This window comes from Parasteatoda tepidariorum, chromosome 9 (assembly GCF_982258835.1).
Source record: "Parasteatoda tepidariorum strain Cologne lab strain chromosome 9, Ptep-v5.0, whole genome shotgun sequence".
NCBI lineage: Eukaryota > Metazoa > Arthropoda > Arachnida > Araneae > Theridiidae > Parasteatoda > Parasteatoda tepidariorum.
The window spans coordinates 94,811,819-94,824,166 of NC_141763.1; the positions used below are offsets into that span (position 1 = coordinate 94,811,819).

The 12,348-nt window shown below is 32.1% G+C and overlaps 1 protein-coding gene across 1 annotated transcript in view; it reads left to right on the plus strand.

The window, feature by feature from the left end:
• The window catches only part of LOC147804352 (uncharacterized), a 45,287-nt gene that overhangs the window by 11,472 nt on the left and 21,467 nt on the right, over positions 1-12,348 (plus strand). The window contains exons 3-5 of the mRNA XM_087151542.1: positions 4,894-6,175; positions 8,145-8,150; positions 9,486-10,185. Of these exons, the coding sequence (XP_087007668.1) occupies positions 5,029-6,175; positions 8,145-8,150; positions 9,486-10,185 (1,853 nt within the window). The 5' untranslated portion in view covers positions 4,894-5,028. The remainder of the gene's footprint in view (positions 1-4,893; positions 6,176-8,144; positions 8,151-9,485; positions 10,186-12,348) is intronic.

Below are 12,348 nucleotides of genomic sequence, written 5' to 3' on the forward strand. Positions count from 1 at the left end.
CTTGCAACATGTCACCTTTTTTTAACAATATATCTATAAATAACTAAAACAAATTTTCACTTCAAACTCATAAGAATTACGGCAGATTTGAGCTCAGAAATTATCTAATTTACTTCTTTAATTGGAAACAATTATCCGTTTTAAAATATAGCCTCACAGAACAAGCTGTAGTAAGCAGTTGCAAACTTTCTAACCGGAGCTAGAGCTGGTATTGAGCTCGAAATTGTTATTGTTTACATTTATATTGAAAACACCATCCATTCAAAATAATCAAGATCACACGATTACTCTAAGCATGCATGTTCCTCTTTCGGCAACCATCCACAAATTGAGGAAAATAATTAAAATGTCGATTCGATTGAGTGTCAACTCGATTTGCTGTTTCAGAATTTTTAGGACTCTTGAAGAAAAAAAAATAGTATTGAAAACAAAAAGAATATTTTATTTTTGAAACGGGAACTTTTTTGAAGGTGAATTGAGAATCGCATATATATATATTTCCACAGAGAAAGTCAAATTTTGTTAGTGGATAAGAAGCATGAGTTGTTGATGATTTATTGTTCCAAAGATATGATTTGATCCATGTACAATTTATTATGGATTCAATAATTCAATTATCATAATTTTAAAAAACTATTAACTTAAGGGTCGTTAACAAATTAACTTTTTTAAAATTAATGTTTAGTTTCATTTGGAGTTGGTGAAGCAATTTTAAAAGTTGATTAAAAATATTGAGTTTCAAAACTATTAAACCAAACTAAAATTTTAAGTTGAATTCCTCTCATTGCTTTTTAAACAAATGATTCCGACCGAGAGTTTAAAAAAAAAAAAATGATATTTTGTGACAATAATTCTATTATAACTGAAACAACAATAGCTTGAAGTAAATTTATTAAATATATCTATAAAAAAAATATTTCCTTTATATTATGATGATTTATCGGAATATAAATTAGAGGTAATAGTTCCTTTAATAATAAATTTTGCTATGATTTCATTTGTAATTAGTATTGTTTAGTTTATAATTTCGAATATTTATTTAGGAAAATTCGTGTGCAAAGTTCATCTTGTTTTTAAAAACTGCTGTGGCATGGCATGCCTCATCAAGGAAAAGCAATGAGAAACATTTCTGCCTCGAATTAATAATCTATCTATTAAATCTATCTACTATCGAATTAATAATCATTAAATCTCCTCGGGGGGGAAAAAAACTTCAATTGTAGGAAAATACCTTTAAACAATCGAAAAAATAAAATTATTTAATAAATTTTATTATTTGAACAGAATTTACCAATTCAAATAAGATATTTCGCTTAATAAAGTATACAATTAATAGTTACTCTTATTTGTAACCATTTTCCAAATATTTCTAAAGTAAAAAAATCAGTTGCATCATCGGCACGATCATTTTTTCACTTAAAATGTATTAATTCATTAAAGAAGACTTATATAAGTTCATCACTTCCTTTAAAAAATTACTTAAAACTCTAATTAAGAATCAATATAATTCAAAGAATTAATGTCTAAATTTTATGACACATGATCAGCTAAGTAAAAATTAATTAAGGTCACTAAAATTTTTTAAATTTTAGAATGTGTCTCGGAAATGATAATACAAGAGAAGGGGTTTTTCAGTGGAAAATTCGTATTTGAAAAGTGATTTTTTTTTAGTGAAATCGTTGTACAATTGATTGATGAAATAGTAAGTTTTTGTGGAAGTTAACTAATATCAAAATAACTGGGATAACCTGGTTGGTAGGGTGTTCGGCTCATGTGCAAGAGGTCGTGGGCTCAAACCTTCCTTGGTTCCGAAATAAAAACTTATTGTTATAATATTTGTTTTCTTAAATAATTGATATTTTAATATATTAAGGACAGGAATCTGAAAACGCACCTCGCACCAGGGCCTGATTACCGAAAAGGCACAGGAAGCAAGTGCTTCCCCTGTAAAATTCTAGGGGGCCCCCAAATGACTGAAATTAGGGGCCCAATTTCTTATTTTTGCACTGCACTAATGAACGTTCATTTTCTGCATTGAAAAGAATAAAAAATCGGTTGAGATCAACTCTTTCAAATAATAAATTAAGTGGTTTAGCCCTTTTAGCAATAGAGAGTGATATTACAAATAGGTTACAATTTGCAGATATTATTGAAGATTTTGCGAATTTGAAAGCGAGAAAAAAGCCTATGTAATGGTAACCTATGAGTTTTCTTATTTTTTTTAAAATCTTTCTTCTCTATCATGCGTGCTCAATTTAATTTTACTCTGCTTTTTATTGTTGAACTAAACACACAAGACTTTTAAATATCTATCAGTACAAAAAATATTTTTGTTTCATGTTTGAAAATTATTTGGTATGATTTTTCTGGTGCAGTAGCAATAATTTATGCTGAATTAGAATATTGTGTTGTTTTGCCGCTAGTAAACAAATTGGCGTAAAATAAGAGACTAATCTTGCAAAGAACCTTTCGTATAACAACAAGTAATTTTATAATTTAATTTAGTGAAATATTTAAATTTTGTTAACATGTTTTTGCTACTATAAAGCTCGTAAAGAAGGGTCCAACATGATTGCATAGGATCTCTGTATTCCTTTCTAAGGTTCTAATAGTTTTCACATGGTTCTCGTCTCTTTAAAATGTATTGTTTATGGGCGAAAAATATCAAAAGTTTATTTTGCCCAAGTTAGGGGGCCCCCAAAATCCTATTATGCTTCCCCTATTTTCAGAGGTTAATCGGGCCCTGCCTCGCACACCAAGATTTGCATTGCTAAGTTGCTCCGACTAAGAAGTTGAATAATGAAATCCATCTAAATCAAAATCTCAACACAGACAAAATATTCGACAACTAGGAACAATTCGCCATCGTCAATATCTGGATTTTAGCTGGACGGTTATATCTTCCAATGATGTCAGTTGATTTGCGTTTTGAAGGAAGAACCTGATTCAGAAACTTCGCAAGCAAGATTTGCCGAGTCAGTCGTGTTCTTGACAAAATTCCGAAATGGCGAAACTCATATAACATAGAAATCCTTTTAAATCTTATTATCGATGAAATATCTGACAATGAATGAATTTCGGAGAAATCGGGATTTTATCTTGTATTATCTGTCATCTTGCTTCGAATTACCGTAGATGGTTACTCTTCGGAAAAAAATCCTCAGTAGAAAACTCGCATTTCACAACAAGATTAGCGAGCATGATTTGGGACAAAATCCCGAAATGAACGAAACTCAGATAATATTGAAATCATTTTAAATCTCATCAGCGATGAAATACAATGAAAAAATCAGGATTTTTCATATATTATTGGACAATTCTTAAAACGTCTACTAAATACCATTATTAACCATCAAACAATATCCTTCTCTGCATCTCAACGTAGTATGCGGGTGTAACACCAGTCCATCAGGTGGCTAACGCAGAACAGAAGACAGCAGAATTGTGCTGACTATAGCGCTAATTAACAAACCTCCTTGAAATCATTTTGAGCTTTAAGACAGAAGCTGACACATGAGTGATAGTGAGAAAAAGGATTCTATTCCGGAGGATTTCGATGTGTCCACTGAATTGCCACAGAAAGAATGGTCGATGACATCAGAAGAGCTAAATGAACGTTTTCTAAACTTTATTAGGGAGAATTTAAATAAAAAATTGGAAGTTCCGAAACTGAATGAGGTAACAAAAAAATGTCCTCACGTATAACGGTCTTGTTAACAGGCAAAATGAGGTCGTGGGCCTACACGAAAGCACAAGATGAAGCGCAGATCGCCTTCAAACAATTAATTCAGAAAAGCGCAGAAATACTATTCGAAAATTGCAAAGAGTAACATGCAAGATGGAGCTCCTAAAGTGGGGTCCTCCTACAGCGTCCGACCGTTGTTTGTACTCCAGAAGAGACGGAAAAATCTCTTAAAGCACATATTATGTATCTAATATGGTGTCATAGGTATTAGATGAATTAAAGAAGGTGGAGTAGTAATCAAAGTGATATCCAAAAGAGGCGCGAAAATAATCAAAGATGAAATTGGGTATAATATAGCCTACGTCACAGGTTGTGTTGTTCCTACTAAATTTAACCCATGAACGGCATTTTCTGCGAGCCTAACTTCAAGCCACAAATAAACAAACGAAGTGTTCGATCGTTTAAATAGCTGCTCGCCAGATTTTATTGCATTAATAAGAAAAGTTATTGAAACTAAATACAACTGAATAAACAACAACAACTAAAACAAATAACAACAACTACTAATAACAATAACTAAATAAACAACAACTAAATTCCATTCGTTTAGCATTGCGTCATATGTTGTTCCTACTAAATCGAAGTAGTTGTGTTTTTTTCATACCCAATTGTAAAAAAGCATTTCACACAAGATTACTTAAATTTTATTTAATTTATATTTTTTTTCGTCTTTTTTTTTTAGATTTATAATTTTTTAATCGTGAAGATATTTTTTTGGTAGCCAACGTTAAACATACTCATTGAAATTTTTTGTTCAAAGTTATTGGATTTTTCAGCTTAGAAATCGGTAGCAATTAAAACTCATTGTCATGACAAATCATTAAAAAGAATTTTTTTTTAAATTAGCAAAACAGCTTTCATTTTTTCTCATTTTTCATTTTGGAATATATTAAAAAACTATTTCTTTTTGTCGTTCTCTCTGATCACAAGTTACAATAGGCCAAATATTCAAAATTAAATTCTTTTCAAAAATCTATGTGCCGATAGTATTCCTATCATTCAATATGCCGTTCTATGCAACTTGTTTCAAAATTTAGTTAATAAACATGTTTTATGATATGCAATTAAATTTATTATTATTCATTAATTAAAAATGTGCTCTCAGAGCTTTTTCCGAACTTTGCATTTCTTTTTCTTTTTGCTTTCAGATCCTTCTGCATCCATGAGTATTTCCATCATTCATTCAACAGAGAAACATTCTCAAAAATTTCAATTCAAGTGAAAGTGTAATAAGTGTATTTTGCTACATACAAATAATACAAAGTGGAAAAATATCTATCTCAATGAGCAACAACTTACTTACGCTTGAAGTTCATGCTGCTGAAAAACCTTCTTCTTCTAAAGTATGTACTAAGCGTTTTTGGCAGAAGCAAGATTTAGATGCTCACAGACTTGTTCATACTATTGAGAAACCTTATTCTTGTAGTATATGCAATGCTTGTTTTACAAGCTCTTCCAGTCTGGCAAGGCACAGTCGTGTTCACACGGGTGTTAAACCTTATTCTTGTAGTATATGTAATAAGACTTTTTCATATCATAGTGGTCTGATTAGGCACAGTCATGTTCATACTGGTGAGAAACCTTTTTGTTGTAGTATATGTGATAAGAGTTTTTCACGTAATACTAATCTGGCTAGGCACAAGCTTCTTCATACTGGTGAGAAACCGTATTCTTGTAGTATATGTAATAAGAGTTTTTTACTGAAAGAACATCTAAATAACCACAGTCTCACTCATACTGGTGAGAAACCTTACTCTTGTGTCTTATGTAATGGGAGTTTTTTACGTCATTCTAATCTGATTCAGCACAGTCGTGTTCATACTGGTGAAAAGCCTTTTTCTTGTAGTATATGTAATAAGTCTTTTTCATATCATAGGGATCTGATTAGGCACAGCCGTATTCATACTGGTAAGAAACCTTTTTCTTGTAGTATATGTAATAAGACTTTTTCACAAAGTGGTGATCTGATTAGGCACAGCCGTGTTCATACTGGTGAGAAACCTTTTTCTTGTAGTGTGTGTAATAAGACTTTTTCACGTCATGGTGATCTGATTAAGCACTGTCGCTCTCATACTGGTGAGAAACCTTTTTCTTGTAGTATATGTAATAAAACTTTTTCACAAAGTGGTGATCTGATAAGGCACAGCCATGTTCATACTGGTGAGAAACCTTTTTCTTGTAGTATATGTAATAAAACTTTATCACATCGTGATGATCTGATAAGGCACACCCGTGTTCATACTGGTGAGAAACCTTTTTCTTGTAATGTATGTAATAAAAGTTTTTCACATCGTGGTGATCTGACTAAGCACAGCCATGTTCATACTGGAAAGAAATCTTTTTCCTGTAATGTATGTAATAAAAGTTTTTCACACAAACGCTCTCTGACTAGGCATAGCCATATTCATACTGTAGAGAAATCTAATTCTTAACGTACATGTAACATAAGTTTCTCTCATAATACTTGGCTAAACGCAAGCATTTTCATGCAGGTGAAAAACCGCTTTTTTGTAGCTTATGTAATAAATTTGTTTCACAGAACTGCCATCTGACTGAGCAAATATTTATGTAAGTTTGCCAGCCTGTTTTTTTCCTGTTATTACTACCACTGTTATTATAATTTTAAACCTATTTTTTTCTCAAATTATTGTACCATTTTACGCTATTAATAATGTTTTTTTTATAAAACTTTTTTTACCAAATAATTTTAAGTACATTTTTGAAATTTTCCTAATGTGGTAATGTATTAAATTAAAAAAAAAAATATTTTAACATAACATATTCTTTGAATTTGTGTGTGTGCTTTTTTTTATGACTCTTGTTGGAATGTAATAGTTTTTTCGTATTACAGTTGTTTAGTTTTATAGGCAAACAAAAAGTAAGTTTTTGTGTCTTTGTTGATTAAACTTGTCTACTTACCTAAAAAATCAAGATCAAGCAGGCAAATTTGGAGAATATTTCGTGGGCTGCTCGAATCATTGAAATTTCTCTAAAGTAACATATTTATTGGTAATGCAGCATATTTCTTTAAAGGTTGGCACATTTATCAAATTTAAACAAAAACAAAGTGTTACCGGTTAGTTGGTTTAAGGTATAAGTTGGCTAAAGAATGATAGATTGTTTTGAAAATAGATGGACTTAAAGTATACGAACAGTTCTAGATATCCAATAAATTTTCGGCAAAAGTAGTAAATATTAGATGATCCGTATTAGAAAAATTCAAATGATTTGAGTGACCTCTAAATATTCTTCAATTTTACTGAAACTTTTTGAACTTGATTTTTTAGGTGAGTAGATACGAAAACTAAAAATTTAAAAAAAAATCAAACATAATTTAGATTTTTCAAGGTTTCACAATGTGCCCTAAATACATTACAGATTCCGTCATCTCCCACAAATTTCTAACTAATAAATCAATAAAAAACGTGTGCCCTCTCAAAAACTTCTTTCTCACTACGTCATGCTCAGGAGAACATTTTTGATCCAAAAAAATAAATAGATACATTACAGTTATGTTAGCAATAAAAACTTTCAGTGTTTTTCTGCTTTTAAATGTTATCTTATGAAATTTTTGGTAATTTGTTAAATATATCTTTGAGAATTATATGAAAGAGAGAGAATTACACTTTAATTTGAAAATATTACCTTTGAATAAAGTAGGGTTTGTAACCACATTTGCACCAGGCTATGGGACGAAATTAGGACATTTTGCTCCAGAGGCTAGTTGTAACATTTTTAACTAAAGCCATATTTTTTTTCAAGTTTAAAAAGATTTAAAAAAAAACTTAATATCAATGATGTTAGACATTTCTTTTCAAGCATTTTTTGAAGTATGGTAAACATTACAAGGTTCATTTCTGAAGGGGAAAAAAATTAGGAAACAAACTAGAAAATTTTAAGAAATAAACTAGAAACAAATCAAAAAATTTTCTCAACATTATAAAACATTCGTAATAATTCCAACTTTTTAATATAAAAATAAGAAAATGGGGTGCATTTTCGAAGCAAAAGTGTTGAACGAATTTACAGTTGTAATTCCTATCAAAAAATTTCAATTTTCTAACAGACAATTTTTAAATCACCACTTACGCTATGTGGCCGTTATCGACGTTAATGTTGTCCTAAAACCTGAGTCCCTCAATTTTAAACGTTCTACTCAAGCAAAAATACGTAAAATAATTTTGTTTAAAATAACCTACGTGCAGCATTTGTTTAAACAAAAAATTTTAAATTAAAACAAATAAAATAAGAAATTATTCATTTAGATTACGCACGTGTGTTTATAAAGTTATACTACTTTATAAAGTTCACTACTTTAATTATAATATTTTATAAGATTTCAATTTCTGATAAATAGAATTCTTAAGTGTTTTGTTATTAAAGATGCAATCTGTTTTAGGTAAAAGTATTAATCCACATTTGCGGTTTGAAAGTAGAAGCAAATTTTGATTTTAATATTTTTTTTCCTAAACAATATGCTAGAATATTTTCTTAATTTAAAAAATATAAAATAACTAACAAAACTTGCCCCTATTTCATTGCTTAGGGATAAAGAAAGATTTTTTTTTATTATAAATATTTAAAATAATCTTATCTTAGCTTGACTTATGAAACTGGAAGGAAAAAAGAGAAGAATTTTCTTGCATTTTGTTAAATTAAGATTCAGCTTCATTTACCAAAGAGACAAAGGGCCTTTTTAGAAAAATTTAGAATTTATTATGGCTTGTTAGTGCTCTTGACAGAGTATCCTGGAAAGTCAACAAAATTGAACAAAATTTGTCATGATTTGAACTATTTTCTAAAAAAATCATGAATTTAGGTCGCCGAAAAATTTAATTTTTAGAATGGAATTCCCCTCCCAATTTCATGGCGTTCGGAATATTCGAATTTGTAACAAAATCCCTTCTCGGAGTCTTATTTTATAAAAATATAAAAAGTTTTTATCATGTTCTCTAAAAATTATGGTGTTCTTTCAAAAAATGAAAGAAAAAAACATCATTTCTAGAGCGAAATATCTTTTAAACTTCTGTGATTTCAGAATTATTATTTATTTATTTTATTTTATCAATTTAAAATTCTAGCTGGAGCAAGCCAGTCATTGGCAATTTTTTTTAAAAATTCCGAAATGAGAACAGAAGAATCAGGAGTGTTTCTTTCCTTTCTGATGAACAAGAAAAGTATCTTTAGAATACAATTCTGCAGAATTTTTTTTTTTTCATTATGACCACCCCTACATTTTGCAATGAACTCTCCTGGATGACGTGGAGGGCACGTGATCAGGTGGAAGTGGTATTTAACTGTTGCTGGAGAGTTTGAAGAATCATACTAACGACAGTACTACAGGCGCCTACGGGCACTACATCACAATGAAGGAGTGAAGTGTCCACTTCGCGGACTGGTGCTCCGTATACAACATAAGTCTAAGTCTGAAGAATCATTCTTTCGCTGCTGTGTGTGATGAGAAAGGCTGCGGATCTAAGCGACTTTGATAGAGGGCAGATTGTAATGACTTGAAGGCTCGGAACAAGTATTTCTGAAACTGCATGACTCGTGGGTTGTTCGCAATCTACAGTTGTTAGTACTTATGCAGAGTGGATGAATGATGTCGAAACCAGCAGTAGACGACATGGTGTTGGACGTCCACACGCTATCAAAGAAAAACGTCGTCGGAGATTGTCTCCCTTGGTGAAGCAAAACCGGAGCCAGACAATGGCTCAGCTGTCTGCCTAATACAATGCAGAGTCAAGTAGAATAGTATCAGAGCAGACTGTTGGATATGGGGCTGCGCAGCATACGTCCCACTCATGTGCCTTTGCTGACCAAGCGTCATCGCCAACTACGCCTGCGCTGGGCCGAGAACATCGCGACTGGTCCATGGATCAGTGGGAGAGAGTTGCCTGGTCAAATGAATCACGGTTTGTCATTCATCACGCTGATGGCCGCGTCAGGATACGCCGTCTTCCAGGAGAACAGTTGCTCCCTCAATGTACAGTAGGTCATACACAGGCCGGTGGTGGCGGTATTATGCTTTGGGGGACGTTCTCTTGTGAGTCTCTGGGACCCGTGGTTGTGGTAGAGCAGACCATGAATGCTACAGGGTATCTGAACGTCATTGCGGACCAGTTGCACCCTTACATGGCCTCTGTTTTTCCAGCTGGAAATGGAATTTCCCAACAGGACAACGCCCCGTGTCACAAGGCTCAAATTGTGTTGGAGTGGATCCAGGAACATGATGATGAATTTCAGTTAATGTCCTGGCCGCCTAACTCAATGGATCTCAATCCGATAGAACACATTTGGGGTGTCATGGAACGGCAGCTCAGAGTTCAAAGACCACTAAGTCGCAATATCTCAGATTTGCGTGACCGTTGCTTAAACATCTGCATCTGGTACAATCTGTCTCCGGCCATCCACAAAGGACTTGTGGCATCCATGCCAAGGCGGGTTGCAGCTGTTTTGCGGGCTAAAGATGGGCTAACTCGTTATTAAGAGGTGGTCACATTGGCGTCAGAACCATAGGGGTCCGGACCCCCCCAATAATTGGGAAGCCAGGGTCCATTATTTTGAGAAAATATTTCTGTTTTGTTTCCATAACTTTTAATTTCCCCCTTCTTCTCTTTCTCTTATTTTTACATAGTGCAACTTATTACATTATATAATTGAAAAAAATTAGTAAAAAATAAAATACATACAGAAAAATGCACTGTCTAAAAAAATAAAACAGATGTTTAGAGAACTACAAGAAATGTCACTCCACCGTTCCTTTCAATAAGCAATAAAACACTCTTCCCACCATTCCTTTTCTTCTCACTGTTAACTGATAAAGATGATTCTCCCTCAACATCACACACGTAGTCATTTGATACCCCAAAAATAGCCGTCTTAGTTTAGGATATGGGAAAATAGTCTCAGCTTTTTAAAATTATCTTTATCGCATTTATGGCCCTGGGCTCTTTTGTCCTCTTTTTTTAAAATGTCAAATATCAACAGACCCCTACCTATTCATAAATAGTCTCAAACAGGCAATTATCTAGAATTTCTAGGGGAGATTTCTTTCAGGGATTTAAGTAGAGGGAGATTCTTGTAGACATTTTCTATTTCTTTTTTTTTTTTTTGTGTGTGGTTTTGTCAAGAAAATTTCTTTGACATAAAATCATTCTAAATCTTCTCTTACGTATAAGCGTTCACAGTGTTATTCCATCCTTATTTAAACTAGACATCCTTATTTAAACAAGAAGTCAATAAATAAATTCTGGGGAGGTAAGCAAATGTTTGTATTAAATCACTTAATACGTTTATGATTGTATGTTTATATACTGCAAGAATTGTTTTACAGTTTGTATATTAAATTTATTTATATAGTACATTATTTCATGGTTTTACTGTTCATTGTGCATGAATTTATTTTGAACGCACGGAGTTACTTCGTATTAATAAAATCAATGTGACTTTTTAATTTTTCAAATTATATATCAAAACTTAGAATTTTAATGACCTTTCTATAACTTTGTTTTCATTCAGAAATTTAATGTCACGTTTCACTAACTTGCATTTTAATTAATTAAAACAATGAAGAATGACTTTAAATGCGAAAGTTTCATAAAAAAAATTCATATAATTTTATTACAGTCCGTTATAAAAACTAATAAAAATATTTTTTTTAAGAATGGGATAATTTGTTTAACTTAATTTATTGTATGAATGTTCAATGCTTACTTCATGCAATTTCATTTATTTTGTTTTTATCAAAATAATATGGGATTTTTAAAGTAACTAGGAGGCTTCGCCCCCTGCTCGCTGGCGCTCGCCAACCCCCAGAACTGCTTTCGCAGTTCATTTCGGATTGCTTTGCTCGCTCATTGGATACGTTCTTAACGTCTAGCTTTTGTGTATTTTTTTGAACACTGAAGTTCCGAAAACTTTTCATTGTAGAAAATTCTAAACCTGTGCATTTCAATATTAATTTGAAATTGAAAAAAGTTCGCATATTTTTCTTAATCACACTATTCTAAATTTCAGTTGTTGAGAAAACTGTTGTAAGTTTTGTTTTAAAGTCTTTCCCACCAGAGGGCTAAAACCATGTGTTGTAAAACAATATGTAATAGTACTGAACGCCGGATGTAAAGCATCGGCTTCGATGAAGATAATTTTGTGAGAATTTTCTTGATAATTTGGTGAGAATTCACCCGATTAGATATATGATACTCACTACATGCTCTTGTGCGCCGAAGCCTATCAATTAAAACGTATTAGCGTTTTATATAATATAGATTAGCCATATGATGCTCACTACGTGCTCTTGCACGCCGAATCCAATCAATTAAAAATGAAAACTGTTGCCAGCGCCAGAAAAGAAATATCATCGGTTTTATGGATACATACGTACGTATTAGCGTTTTATATAATAAAGTAATTATTTTGGGCTAACTAACCTTTTCATAATTTGGTATTTTCAACAAATATTTTTTCTGAATTAAAAGAATCTATATATATATTTCTCTTACACGGCGATAAAAAAAAGCCTCATTACTACTCCCCGAATGGCAACGCTAGAAAATCGACCAATCATTGCGGCTAAGAATGTCACATGGTGAGGTGGCTCA